This window comes from Sapajus apella, unplaced genomic scaffold, assembly GCF_009761245.1.
Source record: "Sapajus apella isolate SASKATOON/1434 unplaced genomic scaffold, GSC_monkey_1.0 scaffold74, whole genome shotgun sequence".
NCBI lineage: Eukaryota > Metazoa > Chordata > Mammalia > Primates > Cebidae > Sapajus > Sapajus apella.
In genome coordinates, this window is record NW_022437014.1 from 6,344,116 (window position 1) to 6,367,968 (window position 23,853).

General features: G+C 41.1%; 1 protein-coding gene across 2 annotated transcripts in view; it reads left to right on the top strand.

Moving 5' to 3' along the window:
- The window catches only part of PELI2 (pellino E3 ubiquitin protein ligase family member 2), a 180,790-nt gene that overhangs the window by 916 nt on the left and 156,021 nt on the right, over nucleotides 1-23,853 (top strand). The window contains exon 1 of one of the 2 annotated variants that reach the window (XM_032251155.1): nucleotides 114-20,875. The exons of the other annotated variant lie outside the window; for it this stretch is intronic. Within the exon in view, the coding sequence (XP_032107046.1) occupies nucleotides 20,865-20,875 (11 nt within the window). The 5' untranslated portion in view covers nucleotides 114-20,864. Of the gene's footprint in view, nucleotides 1-113; nucleotides 20,876-23,853 lie in introns of those variants that run through there. 2 annotated transcript variants of the gene reach the window in all.

Here is a 23,853-nt window from a genome sequence, read left to right on the forward strand (position 1 = left end):
CTGTGGGATTCCCGGCTGCGCTCTGCAAATTCTTCCGCTGGCCGCCGCAGCCCGCGGGCGGTGAACTGTGTGTGACCCGGGACGGCCGGCCGGCCCTCCGTTTCTCCCCGCCGGGAGTGCGCGGAGGGGAGGGGCCAGGATGCGGCTGCTCGGGGCCTGGCACCCAGGCGCGGGCCGCATCCCCCCGGCCTCGCCGATGCCCTCCCGGCGGCAGGGAGCTCGCCACCCTCGCCCGCCTCGGCTCCCTCTCCGCTGGTGAAAGCCGCATTTTGAAGATAGTAATTATGTACAATCGTTAAACGGCAGCAATTAGAGACTTCATCTACTTCCTGAGTTTCCTTGTGACATTTCTATTGTTTACCCTTAATAAGCCAGGACAGAGGCTTCGCGGGATTAAAGCTGGATAAAGTGGGCAGTGAAAGGGGAAGAGGAGGGGGGAAGTGCAGGAAACTGGGTGGGGGGGAACGAGCAACTTGGGATTAGTGTTGAAGAAAGGATTATTTTTTTCCCTTTGGATGTGTCGCTCCTGGAAACCCGCGCTTTTGTCCTTCTGCGTTAAAAGACCTGTATTCAGAACATCCTGGTCGCTGATAGGTAGGCTTAGCACACAGATGAGGACTCATGGCTGTGGGAGGACTCAGGGAACTTTGCAAAACGTGTTTTGATAAGTAAGTGCCTTGATGTCAGTGCTGACTTAATAATTTTAAAGAGAGGAGTTTTTAAGAGAAAATTCCAGACCCCGCGCAGTTCAAAGCTTCCCAGTTTTCCCGACTTTGTTGCTAGTGCATTAAGTGGGGTGGTATTGGAAATCCCATTACCTATTTTGAAGCTGTTTGCAGATAAGTGTTTTTCTCACCTGCATCTTCATTGCACTTCAAAGATAAGTATCAGGGTTCCCTGGAAGGCAGAAAGAATGACAGTAGAAAAGGCACAGTTTAGTCTGTCTTATGTAACTTCAGCCCAACCTAATTTTGTGGAGTTTGGTTTTGTTTCTGTGGCTGCCTTCACAGTATGTTTAACACTGTGAACTTGACGCGGAAGATTAACGTCAGCCAGGACTTTATTTCATTATTTCCTTTAGAGGAAATCATGGTTGAGATGTTTCAGAAAAGCAGTGAGAGGGCCTGGAGAGGTTTTGTGTTCATAGCTGGAAGTGCAGGGCATTCCGAAGCCACAGAAAGGATTTAAACACTGGATTGTCATAGTATCATAGTCTTACTCCACAGGAGTCTGTGGAAATCACGTTGGAGTTGCATATGCTCAGCCCTTTGCTAATGCTTTTCCAGGAGACCGAAGTATGGCATAGTTGGCACTTAGTGGGCAAGACACTCAACTGTCATTTGTGTATCTAGTCTGTGTTTGTGCTCTTGAGGCATTGCTGATGCAGTAAGAACAGGGAACTTTCATTTTAGTGTGGAATGGCAGGCATAAACAGAAACATGCAAATAGATGAGTAATAAGTGACAATTGCAGGTGTAGCCACGTTCTAAAGAGGAGTTGATAAACTTGGAGAGTGACTGCTTAGGTGAGTATTACTTTCTTCGACTGGAAGGTCAGAGAAGTTCTCTCTGAGGAAGTGAAATGTGAGTAGAGGATGCTAGTCTGGTTTTTGAATACTTGAATTGTGATGTTTTTCTTTTTTTGAGAGTAGGTTTCTGACTCTTTAGCAATGTTGAACACATTGAAGAGTGCAGGTGAAAGAGTGACTAGGTAGATAGATTTTTAAAGAGAACCTTACTCATATTCCACCCTTAGGACTTGAGACCGCATACTTCATCTTAAAACAACAATAACATTCACAGAGAATTAATACCACCTTTATGATGTTATCTTTATGTTCTCTGGGACATTAATATTGGAAAACAGAAAATTTCAAGTAGATTTTCTGAATAGTGAGATGATTCCTGAGATCTAAAAATGCCTAATATTTGGTATTGATATAAGCTTTTGCTTGTCAAATACAGGGCTTTTTCTTTTTAATGGTTGTGTGACCTTTTTGCTCTCTCTTGAATGTCATAGTAAAATATTACTAGGAAATCCTGGAGAGCAGAATGAAGAGCTGATAGATGTCTATATCCTTATATAAATACTTCTGTATCTTTTCGTGTGTTACGCGGTATTATTAAGAGATTTCCACATAGCTAGGATTTTAGTGAGCTCATCACTTTCTGGGCAGGTTAGTGGAATTTCCTCTTTGTGATTCCAGCCAGTTGATAAATCATAGCCACGATTCTTTGTTGTGCCCATTACTTAACCAAAGGTACAAAAAAATGACTGCTCTACCCAGCAGGTCTTTTTACTATTTTTAAACTTGCAGATGTTTTAAGGTTAGGGAAGTGGCTCAGGATTTGAGGGGCAGTTTGGTATAGTGGGAAGAATATGCATTCACAGGTGGGCGACCTGCATAAGCCCTGCTCTCTTGCTGACTGGCTCTGTGACTTTGGCTTAGTTCCCCCTCCTCTCTGTTTCTTTATCAATTGCAAAATGTGTTTGGATTAGGTGGCCTTCAGGGACCCTTCCTGGTCTGTGCTCAGTTATTCTGTTCAGTGGCTCAGATGTGGAAGATAAGTAGTTACATAATCTAAGTTCCCTGACAGTTATTTTAATAGCAGCAAAGACCAATGCTGTGGTGGTTTTTTTATGGAGATGTTTGTAAAAACAGAACGTTTCAAAAAGTTGTAATGATATACATCTATTAGACTCACTGGTGTTAGGTTACCCATGAGAGCATTTAAATTGGGTAAAACTTTATGTTCCAAGTTTAAGAAAGACAATGATGTTTTGAAATTTAGCTAAATAGACTGAAATAACTAGCGTAAAGAGGGGATGACCTCATGAAAACAATTTAGGACTGGATAGCATTAGGAGAAATACCTAATGTAGATGACGGGTTGATGGGTGCAGCAAACAACCGTGGCACTTGTATACGTATGTATCAAACCTGCACGTTCTGCACGTGTACCCCAGAACTTAAAAGTATAATTAAAAAATAAAAAAGAAATTTAGGACTGGAAGGAGGCCTAGAGTCATGGTACACGTTTAGCACTTGTGTTTTGTTCATGAAGAAACTGAGGCTTCCGGAAGGAAAGAGACTTGTTCAGGTTCATAGTTGATCTGGGCTGAGCTGGGTGGCTGTACTCCCACTTCATCCTTTCTCCACCTTGAGACATTCCAGCAGTGCTGTCAGTTCCTCAAAGCATCCTTTCTGGATTCAATTTGAAACATGTGGCTCTCTTGTTGACTAATGGCCCATCGTGGTTTTTGGAAAAATATTGCTTACTCTCTTAGTTCCTCTCACTTCACATTGAATGGATAATGCATTTTGCAAGACTTTTTTTTTTTTCTTTGAATGCTTCACGAGATGTATTTTTATTGGTTCTCTCAACCAAGGGTTCTTAACCTGGGGTCTACAGATGGAATTTGGAAAGTTCTTGAACTTGGTTGGGGGAAAAATGTGTCTTTATCTTCATGATATTCAAACTGCAATTTAACATTTTCACTCAATTATCAGTGTAGGCAACAGAAAGACTTGCTTCTAGCTTTTGTTATTTAATGCATTCAAACAGAAGCGCACATACGTATTGCAATTTAAGACTGTTTTGTTAATTAAGTATAACTGATTCCAGTTGTAATCCTTTGTGTTTTATATGTTTAAAAACATTGGTCCGAGAAGGGCTCAGTAGGCTTCCTCAGACTGCTAAAGGGATTCTTGGCACAAAAAGAGAGTAAGAGCCTCTACAAATGAAAATTTATAAATATGACTGAAAAATGAAGTATCTTAGTAGAAATTGATGAGGCTCTGCAAGAGGAAGTAGGTAGGTCCCTGCCTCATTTCCTTTGGATGATGCAGTGTCCTGTTAGGTAAGACAAAGAGGACTACAGTAGCTTGTAGAGTTGATGGTTTTGTTTTTTTTTCTTTAGCAGATCCCAATTTCTATATGCTTTTTGTTGTTGCTGTAACCTTGGCACTTTGCCTTGACTACTCCACCCTTTGGTGGCCATAAGAAACCTTCAAATACACCCTAACACTTTTCCTTTTCTCATCCTCCACTCTAATTTGGGCCCAAAGACATCAGACACTGGTATCTTTTGTAGACTAAAAGGCCTTTGAACTTTAAAAAAAAAATTTATAAAACAAAATCTTTCCTGTCACTCAGCATGTGGGGTGATCTGTTTATGTGGATGGAGTGTGTAATTCTGTAGGCTGTTAAGGGTGATGGTGTTACCGGCTTTGGGTTGCTATATTTTCCTGTACTAACTTTAGCCTTGCTTGGAATATGTGGCTGTCTGTGTTGCTGTGTGGTTTCTAGTCTGGCTTTCTCAGATTCGTTTCTCTTTTTAACACACCACGACTGAAACCTTCATTAGGGCTTTTCATTTCTGGTTGTATTTCTTCCTGTGATGAATATTTGGGGATGCTGTATATATATAAAAGTAAAACAGGCTTGATTCAGGTTTAGTAATTTTACCAAACATTTTGTCAAAAAGATAAAATACTTACGTACGAAAGACTAAAACAAAACAAAATAGCCGTTGCTCTATTTGAGGGAGACCAGTATTGTCACATTGGAGTACTGGTTTCGTATCTGCTGTGCCGGGCTTGCGGTGTGGCCTTCCTGAAAGTACATATGTAGGGTTGTAAGTCGGCTTTTGAATGGAGACAGCAGCAACTTGGTAGACCTCGTTGGTATGGGAGGGAATTAACTGTGAAAAGGAGTTTGATAATGTCTTTGGTTGAATTAAAAGTTTCTCCTGGGGTGTGCAGAAATCTGTTTTATAAAAAGAAAAGTAAAGGTTAGAATAATTCAGTTTTTAGTTCTTACTGAGCTTATTGTCACCTGTCACCTTCATGTTCTGGAAAATAATAAGAGTCGAAAGTGCTTCCTTTTTTTTTTTTTTTTTTTTTTTTTTCCTTTTAGCTTTTTCTAAATCAGCTGTTCTCAACCACTGTCTAAACTACCAAACTACCTCACAGGTGATGATCAGTCTTGAGGGTGTGTGGCCAGTAATTTATGACAAGTAATAAAGTGTGGATCTTTCAAATGATTCAGAGATGTTCTGTTAATAGTGCCATTTTTCACCCTCTTGCATTCTGATATGTTTTCTCAAGTGGGAGAGAAAGGGGTGGAGTTCTATCAGGCGAGCCAGGAATGTATTCATTCAGCAAATATTTATTGGCTGTCTACTCTTCCAGGCATGAGGAATACAGCTAGGACAAGGCAGACACATTCCTTGTCCTGGTGAACTGCTCTCTTGTTCTTATCCCAGCCCCTTTGTGAATAACCGTTACTGATACACGGTTCATTTATTTATTCCTCAAATATTTGAGCATCTGCCACTCGTCAGATGCTGTACATTGCACTAAGGGATGCACAGGTGAACAAGACACTTGTGCTCCCTACTGCTGCAGCAGCGCTGACAGCGCCTAGCTTGAAGAACAGAAGGCTGGGATTGGGTTGGTGGATGAGTTAGCAGGGTCCCTTAGCCTTGCTCCAGGATGAGGAGGCGATGACCAGGAGGGAGGTCAGAGGGAATAAGTGCTTTCCGAAGAAGAGTCGGAGTATTCTACAACTTAGAGATGAGCGCATGCAACTACTTTGAGGAACAGAGAAACACTTTCTTTGGCTAGAAAAGAATGATTGAATGAAATAATGTGAGGGGTGATAATGGGGGGACGATCACGAAGAGCTTATAAGATATTGGAAGAGTTTTGGACTTTAGCCTAAGGTTACAAAAGACTGTTGTAGGGTTTTCCAGTGTGAGATGGGAGTGAAGAAAGCTCTCTGCAAAGAAGGCACAGTGGAGTTAGAAGGAGAAACTGAGGCTGAAGCCCAAGAAGGCAAAGAGAGAATGGAATGTGAGCTAGAGGGCAGCCATCTTGCTTCTAGTTCCTGGTCCCAGTATCTCTTGAGACCTATTTTTGTGTGATTGACCATTCCTTCAGTGACTCAAAATATTGACTGAGGACCAGCACTACTCCCAGCCCTGGGCCACACCAGCAAACAAGACAGACGGCTTCCCTTCCTGCCTGCTTGGAGTTTACCTTTTGTTGGGAGAGGTGAGCCATCAAATGAATAGATAAAAAATGGAATTTCAGAAACTGCTGGGACGAAACTAAAGCAGGATAAGGAGGAAGAGAGCGACTGGGTGGGCAGGGGTGGGTGAGTCGGCAGGGTAAAATGCTAGGAATAAGGTAGCAAAGGACCCTTTTGGACAGGATAATCTGGAAAGCTTTTCTGGGAAAATAATCCTGTTTGCTTGGAGAGTCCCCGCTTCTTTCAATTTTTATTTACTTTTTTCCTGTTTAAGCCACCTTAAGTGGGTTCTACTTTTACAATCAGAAGATTCCAAGTATTCTTTTGTTAAGGAGGCAAAGTATATAAGCAGTTTACTGAAGGGAAAATAGAAGTGTAAACAAGTGTAAGGACAGATAGTTAAGCATCCCTGGACAAAAACACAGCTCTGCCCTGTGTGCTGCGTGGCAGGTGCCTAGAGGGGACATTGCATTTCCATCAGAGCGTATTGCCCCTTGAGAGTAGGAACCCTGACTTCCACCTCCCTTGGAGTGCTGGGCTTACCTTTCTGGTGCATGTTAGGCACTCGCTTAGCCTCTTGGAGAAATGGGTTTCTGTGACACACCCTAGTGTGCCACCGTATATGGAGATGTGGCCAGGGCTCATTGAATGTTTCTTGACTTGGAAGGAGCACTCTGCTTCTGTAATACAACTGCAGTTTTGTAAACAATCCTACCAACCTTTAGGGTCCAAGTCAAAGTTTTTCTGAGAAACGAAACATGTGCTTGACTGACATCAGATATTCCAGTTTCAACTTTTGTTTGTTTTTCTTTTTGTCAGTCACCTAGCAGTCATGTTGTCACCTGCAGAAAGTCCTGCCTTGAAGGGAAGCAGGCCATCTGTTCTGATTCCACCAGCTGCTCAGAGCTGCATTGCAGTGCGCCACAGTGGCGTTGAAAGGCTGTGGTCATTAATGCCTGTTAATGATGCTGGAAATACTGTGGCATTCAAGCCTCTTGGATGACAGACCTAATACATATGCATCAGGGGCATTTTCAGCAGCAGGTTTAAGGCTACTGCGAGTCATTCTCGATTGAGGTTTTCTTTCCAGCCATCCACATAATGCTTCTCACTCTCAAACACTTCACTCTGCTTATCTACGCTTTTCTGCTCATGCAGAGTCTGTTTTTAGGATAAGAAATCATTATTCAAGCTTTGTACTTCCATTCTTATTAGTACTGGCTTAACAGAATTTAACCAAAGCGAGCAGTTGTTGTGTTTGGCTTCTAGGCTGTTCATGTAAAACGGCTGATCATGATTACCAAGTGCTTTGGAGGACCTCGGTGCCCACCCCCTTTCCCATCTTGTGCTTCCTGCTCCATGATTATAGAACACTAATTATAACCAGAGCTGGTGATGGGTGAGCGATTAGGCTTTTCTGGACTGATTGATTGGTGATTGATTGATTGCGTTGGGGAAGGCCCTTCCTGCAGAAGGATCATAGAAACAAAGGAGTGTGCTTTCACACCCGATCACAGAAAATTATGCTGACTAGATCCTTGATGTAGTATGTAAGATTACATTATGGTTCGGGTAATTTCATTACATGCCCTGGATAGAATTCAGGATGCAACCTGACAAGATTGATAGGAAATAAATTCATTAAGTTTTTGTTGAGTTGTTTGTCTCCTCAGTTTATCGATCATTCTAGTGAGCACAATTTCAGCCTTTTGGATGAGTTATTCCAAACACTAAGTACTGTATGGTTTGAAAATCACAGCTAACAAAAGCATTTTTGGAGTAACTTTATCATATGTAAGTCATCCGCAAGTCTTTTTGCATTTGTTAATCTCCGTAATCAATATTATCTCCTGAAATTTGTTGAGAGCATGGCAGTTGGAGAATAACCTGGCTTGCTGAGAACCATGCTTCTGGTAGACTGGAACATAAGCAGCTTTCACCTAGGAGAGCTAATGCATGACACAGATTTTCAAGCTTTTAAAGGTCACCTGACATGAAATAACAGAACTAACAGAGATTCGAGTAGGTGTGGTAATCTGTACTAGCATCCTGCAGGTACAGGATGGCGGAGGGACCAAAAGAATGTTTTAACACTGAGTTTGGTGGTTAAAGGACAGGATGAAGAGCTCATTTATATTGGCTGTACCTGTCTGTGACTGCCGGCAGTGAGAAGGTAGTAAGTACGGTTCCTAAAATACTTTACTTCTCCACACCGTGGAGAACGGTTCTGTATTGGTGAGAAGCAAGCCAAGGCAGAAGAGTGCTCTTGTGTGGTGCAGTTTGGGGGTAGGCCAGCGTACTCTCTACAAAAGAGAGACAAAATGTGACAGCAGCCACTGCTGCCAGCCACCTGCACAGTACTCAGGGTGGGGAGAGCTACGGCGCATCAGCCACCGGTACTGCCTCCAGATTGAACACGTTGCCATAGAAAGGAAATAAAAACATTCTTCTGGTGGCTAAAGTGAATGTAACTTCTGAAATTTCCCTAAATTGTGTTTGGGGAAGTTTAGCATTTTTCAATTCTGATGAGAGGGACTGAAAAATGTAAAAGCAAAACTTTTGGATTCAAAATTGATCAACTGAGTGTAAAAGAAGTTCAAATGATTGAACTTCCAAATGATGTTCAGTCTGTAGCTTTTATAATTTTGTAGTTTTTAAAGCTTAAAATTACACTAAGAACTTTGAGGTACATGTGTATATGTATATATTTTATTGCTTGTGTGTTCTGCATGGTTATATTTAATTAAAAATGGGATTCATTGATCCTGCCTATGTACCCCTGAACTTTAAGTTGAAGGAAAAAAAATGGGATTTCCTGTACATATGAGGAATTAAGCACTATTTGAACGTACAAACACTGACCACTCAGTTTGTGTTAGGTGATGCTGTTGTTGTTGCTGCTAGATGAGGCTGATTTCATTTCAGAGGACTAGGGGTGGTGGAGCCTACACAAGGAAATGCTCCCACCGCCCCATCGCCAGGGATACGCAGTCTAAGGGCAAGACAGACAACTTAGCAACAAATCATTAATTAGCGTCTAGAGGGGCAGTGGGTGAGAGCTCTGGGCATAATATGTGCCAGGTTCCGCTATTCTTCCTAAGAGCTCAATTTTATTATTTGGGCAGTGAAGCTGCAGCTTAGTGACTTGTTCATGCTCACTCCCCTAGTTAGTGGGAATCTGATTAGAAGGTAGGTCCTTATGGCTCTCATGCTCGATTCTTTCCACCAGGGTGAAGGTGAGAGGCATGTGTCTTGCTGGGAGATTGGGAAGGATTTCCTGGGGCAGGTGGCCTTTAGCAGAGCCTGGAGGGGTGACCTGGGTTTTTATAGAGCAGTGATGATTTTGGAACCTTGGCGGGGGTTTGGCTGGAGGTTGAAGTACTTGGAGGGAGGGAGGTGAAGTTGGAAAGTCAGGTTGGGGTATTGAAATACTTGGGCTAGGGTTATACTAGGTAAAGTTGGAGTGGTCCCTGCCTTCATGGAGCATACAGTCCACCAGGAAGGAAGCACTTTAAGCAAAGCTGGCAAGGTGCTGTCAATAAGTACAGGGTTTCATGTGCAGTAGGGGACAAAATTTGTTTTTGGGGGAGGGCAGGTTTTTGTGGGGAGGGAGGGATTCCATGTCAGCAGAGATGGGAAGGGAGAGTTAGCCAAGGTCTAGCAAGGGCAGAGCAGAGTGCCTTAAGGCAATATAGAGAGATTGAGGGGCTGAGAGGCTGAGAAATATCTAGTGCCCCTGGAATCAAAGGGGTGAAAGGGCCAGTGTGATGAGAGAGACTTGAAAGGAAAGACCTGGGCCCAATGAAGACTGAGGTCTCTGGGAGGGGAAAGCGCTGCTCACATTTCCAGGCGTTATTCCAGACTGTTACTCCTTCTGAGTTAGGTTAGTGAGCTAGTCCTTAGGACCCAGTCTTGCTTGAAATCTCCAGATAGGCTTGTTTCTCTTTTGCAGTTCATTTCCCTCCTAGTTTGTCTCACTTCCCCTGCCAAAGAACAGTTGCTCACATTGGGTGTAGCCTCCTCCTATGTGATGGCGACAGTGAGGTGGAGTAACACGATCCATCGAGTCATTTGGACACTCAGTGGTTTGCTTTTGAAACTTGTGCTGGAACCAGTGAATGTGTTTGGGTTAAACCCCACTGGCAGAGCAGTTAGTGATCCAAGACCTCTTTCCTGTTCAGACAACTGTTTTCCGGAGCCTTGCTTTCCCTGGAGGCCCAAGGGATGGGGTCCTGAGTGTGTTGTCCGCCACAGCCCCATGCTCTTTCCCTGCATCTGAGCATACGGAGTGTACCCGCCAGCTAGGGGATCGCCCTCCGAAGGCAGAATGGGCTGCTCTTCCTCCCTGTTGTTTCAAGCAGGGATGGGCTTGTCCCTCTGCGTCAGGGTCTCGGCTGTCTTTTGCTGAGTTGTGGCAGCAGTCGCGTGGGGCAGGTGGGACTGGCATTTCGCCCCCAGACCAGCCCCTCTGAAATTGATCCCATTTCTGGAGAAGAGAGCAGAGCATATTTCTGGCCTTGTGTTTGCTGCCGGTGGGGGTCTTGGAATCACTCAGGGGCTGCCCTGCTTGACCTGGTTGTGTTCCCATCTCGACCTTTGCCATTTCTCAGGGTGCACCACTCCCTTTTGAATTGACCTGGAGGTTCCTGGCCAGAACCTGCAGTTAAAAATTATTCTTAAAGAGGAAGTATCGAGATCTGAGGTTTTTTTTTTCTTTTCCTGCGGAGATGAGGAAATTCTGGCTAGACTCTTGCTGCTTAGTGGCCTGGTTCTTCCGGCTCCCTGGGGGAGGTCACCAGAGGGCTGGCTCCTGAGCCCTGATGATATCTGCCCTTTATTGAGTGCTGATTCTTAGCCGGGTCCTTTGTAAAGTGCTGCTCGTGTGTGGCCTCTTTAAATGTTTACCAAGGGAGGTAGGTGCCCTCACTCATCATTTTATAGATGAAACTGAGTCATGATGCTTGAGAAGCCTGTGCAGGGCCACATGTGACGGAGTGCTGATTCGAACCTAGGCCCTTCTGACCAGAAGTTGTTCAGTCCTGCCTTTACTGTGTGTGTTCCAAAGCAGTTTTGTATGTTTTTATTTTATTTTTAAACCGAATGCTTGCCATACTGGTTATTCTCATTAAACGTAGTGACATTAAACTTCACTCATTCAAAGAAGTTGCCAGTAAGGTTAAATGCTTTTATCTTAACGTTTCCAACTTACATTTAGTTTTCTTGGGAAGTTGTCCACATACCTGCTTCACCCACCTAAGTATTGTGCTCCTAGTATGTTTTCAGAAAATTAAATGTATGTTTATGAGGAAATAAAAATGAATCCTCATATCTGCTCTATTTTCCTGAATATATTATAATATATATAACTATATTTCATATGGAATTGATGCTTCAATATGAATTGGATATTGGGTAAAGGCAGGAAAACCTGCCTTTATCATCCACAATAATTCAAAGTTCATTTCTCTAGTTTTTAAGACGATCCATTTGCTTTCTCCTTCCAGAAAAGCTCTCTAACCTTATTAGCTGTGGCATGTACCCTTGAAATCTTTTTGCTTTTGTTGCTGTTGTTGGTCATTTAGACTAGCATTTGTATTTTGTTTATAGTTTGAAAAGGGGCTTCAAGTACTTTTCCTCTCTAATAAAGGTCTGTCTTTGCCTGGGACTAACGTCACTGTTATGCTGATTTTTCCTTTCTTGTCTTTTGATCTTCCTGTTAGGATTGACTGAGGGAAAAAACCATATAGCTCCTATCTCCTCACTAACAGTAGTTGCTATAACTTGTTCCAGCACTGGCACTTGGTTTAGCTAATCCAAAAAGCATAGTCCAACAGCAGTCCAGGAAAAGTGCCTTTTATTTACTTATTATGAGTGTTAACTTAGACCAGATACCAGCTCTAAGGCTTTGATGAAACTCAGTTGACTTCGATCCTTCTGAGAGCCGGCATGGCTTTACACGGTATAGTTTCAACCTTCCTGTGAGAGCAGTTAAGCCTTTTTGGTTACATAGGTGCTGAGGCACATGTGACCCAGAGTTTCTGAAAAACGTTCTGAGCAAGCAGGCATCTTAAGATATCAATTGGTAAAATACCAAAGGACAAATACATCATCTTGATAAGCAGTATTAGATGCTATATTGGAAAAACCAGAGACCTGGAAGCTCTGCAGGGCAGTAATTCAATCATCAGGTTCTGTTAATGTAATAAGCGACACAAGGGTGAAACCTGAGTAGTTTACATGCACCAGAATGCCCTTCAGTTGAATTATTGTCTTATCATGGTAGTCTGCCTGTACACTACTGTTTTGAATATTAAAAGGCAACACAGCTCACTTCTTCCCCAGATGGAAAAGGCGCAAATCTTCAGCACCTTAGTAATTTGTTTCCTCTTCTTTCCACTCCTTACCTCCCTTAGTCAAAGCTTATATTTGGGGCTTATTACTTGGAAATCTTGTCCAGGTTAATAAAGCATACAGACTTGGCGTTGTTAAAAAATAAAACTGTCACTCCACTGCACTCCATCCTGGGCGACAGAGTGAGACCCTGTCTCAAATTAATAAATAAATAAACAAATAAGTAAGTAAGTAAGTAAGCAAACTCTTTAATTGTCCGAGTTCAGGAGAGAGTTGCTTCTATCTTTGCAGGTAGTGAGGAGGTCTGAGCAGAGGCATTACCCCTCACTGAATTTTCCTTGCTCCTGTGCAGTTTACTAATGATAAATTAGTAAATTGAACTTGGCGTCTCTTGCCCAGTGTGAGAGGCTTATAAAGGGGCCCAGGCTCCTTCCACATATCATGTGCCCCTTTACAGCAGGCCTGGAGGAGGTGATGCCATCCCCATTGAACAAATGAGGAAATGCCGCTGGTGCCCAGACACTGAATGACTTGTATAACTCTGCACAGTTAGTAAAGGATTTTGAAGTTCAGGAATTTGAATCCAGATGTCAGATTCTAAAGACAGGGACTCCAGTCTTGCGAAGTCCTGATGAAGCTTATGCTTTTATCAGGACTTTGCAAGACTGGAATCCCTGCTCTAAGGCGGTATCATCGTCCATAATAACTTTTGATAGAGATCAGGAGGATATGACATAATGTTTTACATTAAGGTCCGAAGTTTTGATGATGACAGTGGAAATGCTGGAGACTGCTCCGTGAGACTCCTGTCGTGGCGTGGACAGCTGCGTAGGCGGACAGCCCTGCTGGAGCCACCCACGCCTGCCGCTTGATAGCTTGGCGGCCTGCTTATGTTCGTATTCTGTTCATCTCCTCCAGGCCCATGGAAAGGGTCAGAGAGTGCCTGCCTCTGCTTTTCCTGTTACCTCCATTATCAAATCCAGACAATAGAGCTCAGCTCCCTCAGGAGAAGGGCTTTCTGTCGCCCTTTCAGCTCAGTTTAAGTGAATGTTTCTCTGATCTAATTGGGTCTTTTTATCTACTTGAACACTCACCATGTTGGTTACCATAAATCACACCCTTTTCAGTTTTGCATGTGAAATTGTTTCACCCCAGTTTCCCCTAGTTTAAGCCAGTTTTAAGTTATGTGTCATTGATTCTTACAACTTTTAGATGTGAACAGCAATCATTAACGCAAATCATTTAGCTTTCTTCAGTAAAAAATTTGTAAATAGGATTTTTTTCTTAAGGCAGGCCATTTATATTGAGGTAATATGGTACTAATTTAAAAGGCCATATATTAAATGGATACATAAAGTGTATTAATGAAACTTTTGGAAGAAGAAAAATTTTTCCAAATTTTGGAAAAATCTTCATTTTTCTTTAATCCGTGATGCTAATACTATTTTCATTTTTTTGCACATTCACTTCTAGTTATTATTTTGTGCATTCACTTCTAGTTATATGTCCATATACATATTTTCATACACCTCACTTTATACGTAGCATGTGTGATTCTTTTTAAAGTGTTAGCTGACTTTCATTTTTAGAGAATTTGATTAATGCTAAAAATCATTTAAAATAAGCCAAATATATTTCTTCTTGATCAGAGTGAGGTTTATGTTAATAGGTGAACACAAGTCTGCTTTTTTGGGCAGGTTGAGGGGCAGCATCAGGAATTGCCATGGGATTTCGAAAGTCTCTGTATGTTTTAACGGGTTATATGGGAGGAGGAGAAACAGGCTTCTGTCCTCTGAAATCTTTAGAATATCTCGGAAAGACCCAGCATGTATGCCAAGGGCATGGCTTATGAAAATAAGTCTATTAGGTACTTAGAGGAAAGGACATTACATTTTACACACGTCCTTCCCAGGTGAGCTCAGGATCCCATTTTCTGCCCTTGAGGCCTTTCCCCCACCCTTGTTACATATTTATGTAACTTTCTTCTTTTTCTTCATTTTCTGTGCTTTGGCACATGCAACTTCCTCTGCCCGCTACACAACCTGCTCAACTGTTAGGATTTAGCGCAGGTGTCACTTCCAGCATGATGACCTTCTTGACTCCTCCCCCTTTTCCATCCAGTCAGGAGCAAGGATTTCTAGTGAGCCCTCTGTGCCTTGTAAATGTCCCCTCCTTCAAGGGCCACGTCAGGGCAGGGCCTGGGCTCATTCAGCTGTCACCTGTCCCAGTACCTGGTGTAGTACATAGTACTAGGTAGAGGGTCAGAATGGATCGGAAATATCAACATTCTCATAAGGGTGTCTTCTTCCTCCTTTTTTCTGTACCCTCCTGTAGTTTTAAAGAATGTGTTATTTACTCTAAAATGGGTGCTTATTTTAGTTATAGTTCTTTAATTAGCTTCCTAAAAGTATTCTCCTGTTTGTGTCTTCCAAGGTAAGATAGACTGTAAAATTCTTCAGCACATATAGTAAGTACTCATTGACAATTGACAGTCTTGTCCTAAAGTGAGATGGTGATAAATTTTAAATTTTCCTTCTAAACTTAAGGAGAAGGGGTTACAGTCCTAAGTACAGAGATGTGGCCTTAAGCTGACAGTAATTTCAGGTTTTTGCTTTTAAATAATCTTCCTTACTATGTAGTATTAAAGTCTTCCCAGAAAAATCAACAAACTGAAACATATTTTGACAATGGTACAGCTTTATTTTTGCTCGAAATTAGTTGCTCTGGTTTCTTATCTTTTCATTCTGAAGTCACAGATAAATATTCTATTATTTTTTCCTGATAGTTATCACATCTGGCTTTTGCATTTGTATGCTTGTATGTGTGTTTTTACTCTGCATTTTCTACCTTTCAAGTCCTTTCCCTTGATTCTTAGAGAACTTCGTGCTTATGATCTGTATGTGACATCTGCTGTTCAGCCAATTTTGAGGCATTATATTTTCATGTCCCTACGAAAATACTTGCTATTCGTTGACTTTTTTCCTCCACCCTGCTCCTGTGTCCAGTGCAGCTTGTTGTATTTGAAGCAAGACAGCTGGAGTGATACCGCGAAAGCCAACTTCAGTTTATTTTTTTCTTCCTTTTTGTTTTTCTTTTAAAAAAAATCATTTTGAAGAACCAATAATCTTGTCATTAAACTATTTCTTTTTGCTGGAGAGAGTTGAGTACAGCAGGAAAATATAAGCATCTTTCTTCTCTGTTTTTCTTTTATTACACCATCCCCAAATCCAGTTTCCCACACTGCCTTCAGTTCATAGAATTCTCAAATGAATATTCATCTCCTTTCTCCATTCCTAATCTAGTTTTTGTAGGGACCATAATGAATAATGAAATTTCTAAAATTCAACTTACTGATAGGATTTCTAACAAATAAAAAGGGAAATATTTTTTAAAATTACGTGTCCAGCGGAGAGCAGTGTGGTGGCATAAATTATTTCGAATTAAAGTTCTTGGTCTTAGCGGTGGTGTCTCTGCAACCCCAGAGCTGTAGTGTAAGTGTGAAAGATACACAGACTGGTTCCGTGAGCATGTGTGCTGCCGCGTGTGGGGCCAGCAAGTAGAAGGGAGAGGTCTGCTGCTCAGTGTGTGCGCACAAAGCTTGGGAGTAAGCCGCAGTCCAAATGATTTGTGAATTGTGGCTCTGTGAAGTGGCTTAATGAATTTGTTCATTTAGTTTTGATTGGATTATAATAAGAGACTGTCTTGTGGTGAGTATCTGGCCGATTATTTTTTGCCTTGTAGATTTTCTTTCTGGTATGTAACGGGTGCATGCTCTCAATAAAAAATAATCCAGAAATTGCAGGTATTTTCTCTGAGAAATAATCTTCAAGGATGGTAGCTCAGAGATTTTGAGGGCATGTTGGTGGTTGATGAATCAGTTTATTATTGAAGCTCTCTCTAAAGTGAGATTTCTCCAAGAGCTGACATCTTTTGGCTTTCTGTTATAAAAGTATCAGCTACACATGGTGACTATTATTAAATGGAAAACAGCCTTTATTTTTCTGATAGACTATATTTCAAAATCTGGAGCTGTTGTTTCTTCTGAACAAAAGTAACTGGGAGAAAAAAAAGACCAAGACTAACAGTATAATATGCTGTATATTTTGCTTGCTAAGAAAACTTAACAGAGTGGTTAACAACTTTGGCTTTATGTAGTAAAGACCTCTGTTAACTGGAATGCTTCAGAAGTGGCATGCTTATGGATTGTGGAAGTTTTAGGTTAACTGATGATTAAGCAGAAATCTTTGTAGAGGATTTTTTTTTTTTAATTACAGTTTGTGATTCTGCTTTTTCTGACACAACATATGTAGTCTGCTTGCATCTTTCTTTGATGGATGAGGCTTAACTCATTGATCTTTCTGAACATTAGTGATCATTGGATAACACTGTAAATTTAAAAGACATAGAAAACTGGGACCCAAGAGAATTCTCTGAAAATCCCATTTATACATTTTATTCTTATAGATAAAGTTAAAACATAAAAACCAAATGTTAAAGGATGTTTCGCTCTCTAAAAGGACAGATTGTAAGGAAGGCATTCTGTCATCCAGCTTTCCACCAGTTCACTTAGACTCTGCATCTGTGAGTTTTTGAGTATTTTCAAGGGGGTGTGGTTGAGTGTTGAGGTCCACAGTAGCTCTGGTCATACCCGGAGGTTCTGGATTTAGATAACATGGCAACAAAATAAATATGTTTACTTGGTGCATCTCCAGTGCCTGTAATTTAGAAGTATCACTGCTAACTGTCAGATTATATTTTTAACCTTTTAAACTAGCACTTTCTTGTAATGCATTGGACTGTTGTAAATGAGATTAAATCAGGGTTTCAATTGAGGAGAATTTGGACCAGAAAGCAAAGCCGGAGATGTCGTATGTGATATATCATTCTCCAGAGCTGTTTAGTTAGAGGGATGCCTTTTGTTTAAATAAGAATAAAAATAATAATTGGCTACTTCAGCCCACTGACCTTAGAAATTGTTACATCCTCTGATGTAATTTATTAGTGTAACTTATTGAGTGCCAAGTGTTTTAATTGATGCATAAAGCACAGAATTTATATGGGACTCCTGCCAAGGGTCTCCCTCTAAAGTTGAATGTATCTTTCTTTTCCTCTTTCTCCTTCCCTTCCACCATCCCTCCTCTTTCTCTCCCTTCTCTTCTTCTTCTTGTAGTTGTGCACTCTGAGATCATTGCTTTCCAGGTAGACCTTGGCAGTTTGTCTTTGGCAGCTGCTTCTAGGAGTCATGTGGAAAAAACCCACCAATATAGAATTAGTCCGTTTCTCAGCTTTTTGAAAAACTACTTCACACTTCCTTGTCTTCTAGTTAGAGGTGACGCTGTTATGCCTGGCTAGTGTCTAGTCTTACATTGACTGGACAGGTTTGCTTGGGTGTTACCTAAACAAAATGAATTTTCACCCACCCAGTAGAAATCTGTACTGCAGAAGAGGTAACAATGTCAAGTTTACAGCTAGGGGTTAAAGATGGGATTTGTAACCTCTTTCAGAAAGTTTTATGTCTCATCATTAACACAAGCCCATTGTAACCTTTTTTTCTACTTAGAAAGGCTGTTAAGTGTGCATAGTAAGATGAATTTTTTGCTTGAAATTTGAGAAATGTCTTCCTCAGTCATTGAAATGAGTAACAGAAAAAAATGAGCTTTTTGGACCACATAACATGCCATTGCTCTGCCTCTGGATTAAAGAGGAGGAAAAGAATGAAACCCTGTGCTACCTAGAGCTTAGTGGTTCATAGGATCCTGTCCCATTGCCTGAACAGCAGACATTTTTCCAGGTTCCCTTGAGCCTACTTTGACCCTGGTTCCTTATCACCTCCAGAATATTGCTGATTTGAATGTCTTAAGTTTGATTCTTCTGCTGAAAATCAGGCTAATGCATATAGAAAGGAGCAGTGGAGAGGAGTACATGGTTTCCCCTTCTAGGGTATTGAGCAACAGAGTTATGAAAAAGACCACTCCCATTTGTGCGTGGAGCTCTGATTTGACCATCAGTTCTTTAAAAAGCAAGATTGAATGTGTGATCACATTTGAGGCTGATGGATTTAAGATTTTAAATTAAACTGTTCTGAGTTTATTTAAATTGCTGATGTTCGTTAGGGAGATGAAAACAGATTGATTGTTGCAGAGAATTCAGAAACCTTTAAAAGTAGTGCTTGGATCATTCTCGTAGAACTATTAGTTGATGTTAGATAGTTCAGTTTGAGGTTGGGATGAGCTCTCCTGCTCTGAGCTGCGGTTCCTTGCCTGACATCTCTTCTGTACCTGTGAAGTTATGGGAGGCACTGAGGTGCATGTTTCCCTTGGGCAGCCTTGTGGCTGCTGCCTTTGCTGCCTGTGTATCCGTGGCGGAGGCTGCTTTGTGTGCTGAGATGCTCCGTGATGTGGGTCAGCCAGGCCGCGTGCCTTGCCTCTCCCCAGCCTGCTCTCGCTGCACCAGCTTGCCACTGACGCCTATGTCTGTCAGGTGTTCACCCGAGCATTAGAGGGCTCAGAAATTTGCTTTCTTCAAGAACTGGCTGTTTTTGTTTCGTCATTTTCCATGAGGAGGTAAAAGTAACTTCAGGAGTATTCTTTACAAATTGTACATGTATTTGGCAAAAAGTGCTGCATCTCAAAACAGATGGTGCATTTCTACATAGATTTTGACACAAAGCACCATACAGATGGAGTTGGAGTCCGACCATGGAATTCAAAAAGGCATTTTTCAGGATTTGAGTATTTTCTCTCTTGGGGGTCCCCTGCAACTTTATAATCAAAGTACAGGTGATTCTGTGGTTCTTCTTTTTATTCAAACACTGAAATGTATTCATGAATTATGTTCCACAATATCTACCTTTATTAGACTATGAAATGACAGCTGCTTAACAGCATATGATAGTTGTTACTTTAGTAACTTCGTAAAACGTCCTGTTTAGTACACTTAAGAAGAAGTCAGATCTACTATTAGTGATGTGTGAATAATAATGGAATATTAAAATTTTAAAGGTTTGATCCACCAAGCCTGTCTTAGCATTTATTCCGTTTCAGACTATCACTGACTTACGGCATAACTAAAATATATAGAGGGGCACATCAGTTTCGCATACTGTCAGTCTGGTAATGTCTGTCATTCATTCATTCATCTTGTGTGCAGTCTTAATAGTGTGATTACGGAGACGCTCAGTTCATGTCGAAACAGTGATTTTTCCTGTGGTGTTGGTTTGTTTGTTTTCTCAGGTGCTTTTCACAGCCTGAGTTTTACTTCTTTCTTGCTGACAAAGTTGATGAACATGTGGGGAGGCAATGGGAGGTTTACATGTGATTCAAGCTGGTCCAGCCTGACAGGGGACTATAGGGGTTTTCAGAATTGCAGGGACAGCTGGGTAGAGGGTGTCACTGGGTAAGCCACAGAATCCTTAATTATCTAACAATGCGGCTTGCTTCTCCCACACCCTAAATGATGGGGCATTACATACCCAATCACTTTCCTGGTTTGGTGCTGGCAGGGGGTGGAGATAGAAGGGGAGGAAGGAAAGGAAGACAGATGGGCCAAGGAAGGTGGTGGAGTAGGGAGAGGATGGGGGAGGAGAGAGACCTTGTGGGTCGCTGAATACAGTAGGATTGAAAAACAGTAGGTTTTCTTTGTGCTTGGGAATTTCATGATTTAGTTGCCTTAGGCTAGTTATGAAACTATGAAAATTGATTGGTTTTTCTGTATTTGCTTTGCAGTTGCTTATTTTCTAAGGAAAGTATCCTGTAGTTTCTTCGTTGGGCTATTATAGTTGGTTACTTATTGACTGACTTCCCCCTACTCCCCATTTGTTGCTCCTTTATTGTTGTTAACTTTCTGTTTCATTCCTCTTCTTCTTTGGGTACATTTTAAAATTTGGTTCATTAAAAAAAAAGTTTTAGATTTACTTTTGTCAAGTACCTGAAGGACTTGTTTAAAATTTTTACTGCCTTTTATGTTTCAGCTTATTTCCTCACCACACACACCTTCTGTTTTTCTATGTTGCAAACTTAATTTTTTTAAAGGTAATTTTCTAAAAATATGATTCTCCTATCTAGTGAGATTCTACTAGCACAGAGGAAAGAAAAACCGGGCCCGAAGTCCTCACAATAATCATGCCACACATCACTCCCAATTCAAAAGTCTTTCCAGTGGGTAAAATTCAGCTCCTTTCTTTGGAAGGAATGGTGCAAACCAGCTTCTTTACTAAAAAATAAGGAGAGATTTTAATATTTGAGGTTTGTCGTTTGTAGAGCAGTTCATTGCTGTTAAAACTGGCTTTCATCAGAAATGATGATTAATTAATTCTGAAAATGGACCTTTCTTCCTTCCCCTTCTCTTTTTCCTCCCTAGTTGACATCTTAGCACATGTCTGAACAAAATGGAAATGCAGCTCTGTTGATTATAGCTAAATCATGCATCATGATGCAAACATGTATAATTTAGACCTGGGTGCTTCAGTTGAGTGCTCGTATGTCTGAAAGGTTTGTGATTTTACAGAACTGATAGATACTTCTCATTAATGTCGTCAGGACTTGTAAAGAATAGTTAATAACCACCTCCTCCTCCCCAAACACAAGCAAACTCCTTCTGCCCCATTGTACTTATTCATTTAAAATGAATTAAAACCATACCAATGGTCATTTTAAATGAAAGCCATTTGGATATGTTCTTGTTAGGTGTAAATTAATCTAATTTTTCAAAGTAGCGCAACAGTAGACACAATAATAATGTCTCCTTAAGTTCTATTTTGCCTTTACAGTGATGTCTAAAAAGAAAAGGACATTATATTTAAGCAAACCTTTGAAAATAACTCCTGTTTTGAAAACAAGTTTTTGAAAGCTTCCAAGTCAAGACTACCTACGTTAGAGTTATCTGCAGATGCAATACAGTCCTCAGTAGGATCGTATGCCTGTTGAGGAGGATGTTTGTCAACTTCTCCTTATGGAATAACAGCAGGGAAAAAGAATATTGAAGACTTAAAAGTATTTTTAGTTTTAAGTTTATGCCAAGGACTTAATAGTGTTTTCTGTTTGAAATTTTGGTTTAACCACAAGATGGAAAAATTGATAAGGCAAGAACTAGTGCCCACGGGATCTAATGGGCAAGTCGGGGGGTGACTTGGTGTCACGGGAGCAGCATCGCTGTTCATCCCAAGGTTCAGGAGGGAAGGCTAAGAGAATGGGAAAGACGCATGAAGCTGGTGGGTTTGCTGGCCTGGGCATGGGGTTGCTGACGTAGCAGCTGAACATTGATTTCTATCCTTTTCCCCCCGGTATTCTATTGTTCAGTTGTCCTGTCAGCTGAGGAGAGCATTAGTTCAGGAGTGTAAAAATAGTCGTTGTGTCTGGTTTGGTTAGAGCCCAGTGGCTAAGGGTAAGGTTTGGACCATCTGGGAGGGATGGCTGTTCACAGTGTTGAACAGTTTCTTGGGGAGTCTGGGATTGCCTTGCATAGATGAAAGTAAAACTTCTTTCGGTCAACTTAAGACAAAGTGACTGTTTGATTCATAACGAAAATGCTTAACATTTTCCAGACGTTTTTCTGTCACTGTGTGTATGGATCAGGGAAAATTAAATGTAGGAAGGGATGTCATCAGACCAGAATCTTGTATATGTGCTCCTGTGCCCTCAGAGCTTTTGTCAGGAGGGTCATCAGGACTGGCAAGGCAAGACCGGCTGCCACGTGAATAGCCAGTTAGGCAAATTAACATCTTTTCCTCTTTGACCTGTTAGGCTTTTTCTGAGGTGGAATTTGCCTCACAGTTTTTAGGAGATAATTTATTTTGTAGACCACATATTAGTTTGTTCTCACGTGGCCATGAAGAAATACCCGAGACTGGGTAATTTATAAAGAAAGGAGGTTTAATTGACTCACAGTTTCTCATGGCTGGGGAGGCCTCTGGAAACTTACAATCATGGCAGAAGGCACCTCTTCACAGGGCATCAGGAGAGAGAGTGAGGCAAGCAGGGTAAATGCCAGACACCTAAAAACCATGAGGTCTCATGATACTCAGTATCATGAGAACAACATGGGGGAAACCACCCCATGATTCAATCATCTCCACCTGGTCCAGCCCTTAATGTGTGGGGATTATTACAATTCAAGGTGAGATTTGGGTAGGGACACAGAGGCAAACCATATCAGACCCTGTTCCTGGATTTGAATTACTAGTATTTCATGACAAGGAAAATGCTCTGTAGTGTTTTACAAAGGCCCTGATAAGCTTAAACAATTGCAGAGGGTGTTGCATGTGGCTATTCAGTACCACATCAATGTAGTTCCGATCTTTTCCAATTCTAGAAAGTTTTCATTAGTGGTGATCTCTAATTTACTGTGATTTGAGTCTACCTATCCTCCTTTGAAAAAGAGGTCAGTGTGGGCTCATAACTTTGGATACCAACCCTGATCTCTGCTTCACCTGTAAAATTTCGGCTACCCTTTAACAATAAAACAAACTCAAGTTTTCAAGTAAATAGGCAACCAATATATTACTCATTTAGAAATCTGTTGGGCAGAATCAAGACATTACTTCTTGAATTCTGTTATCTGTAAGTGGAGGCTTGCTCCTACCCACTGCACTGTCTGAGAATATGGTGAGCCTGTGAGAGGAAACTTCCACTGAGCCATTAGGCTCCCATTTACCAGTGACTCGTCCCTGGATGTCTCACAGTTGCTAAGTTGTCAGAGTTAGGAATTTAATACTTAGAAGTAGTGGTGAGCTCCGTGAACAGCGTGGGGACTACATCAGAATAGTATCCTTGCCCTAGAACCTGGCAGGTGCCTAGAATATTGTGGGAGCTTAGTAGAAATTTATTAAACAAGGAATGAATGAATCAATCTTCCGTACCCTTCTCTTTGCATACACATTTACACATAATTACATATACATTTGTCCTTTACAAAATTCTCAGTTTGATTTTTTTTTTTTTTTTTTTTTGCCTTCCAGGCCAGTTCAGTTCCTTTTCATTTTAAATGAAGAGGATGAGGTTATGGCATACTTTTTTTAAAAAGCACTAAAGATTGCTATTTATAATACTTATTTTTAATAAAAATAGGAGTACATAGCTTTCATGTTTCAAATAAAAAAGGTGAAAAAAAAAAAAAAAACTACCGCCCTGTTTTTTTAAAGTTTAAAAAATTATAGGAGCAGGTTTAGATCTTTTTAAACTACAGCTTTTTTCTTTGCTTTTAAATTTGGTCTTCTGTAAAAACTGTTCAGCTACTACAGAGAGTTCCCATATATCCTTCATGCTGCTTCTAATATCAGTTTTCATGTCCATGGAAAAATTATGGAACTTGGAAATTAACAATGGTACAATATTAGTGCTGAAACTACAGATCTTACATGAGTTTCACCAGTTTTTCCCCCAATCCCTTTTTTTCTGTCCTATAATCCAGTCCAGTATCTCACATGTCACAGACAGTCCAGTGTCTCTTTACTTCCTTCTAACCTGTGACA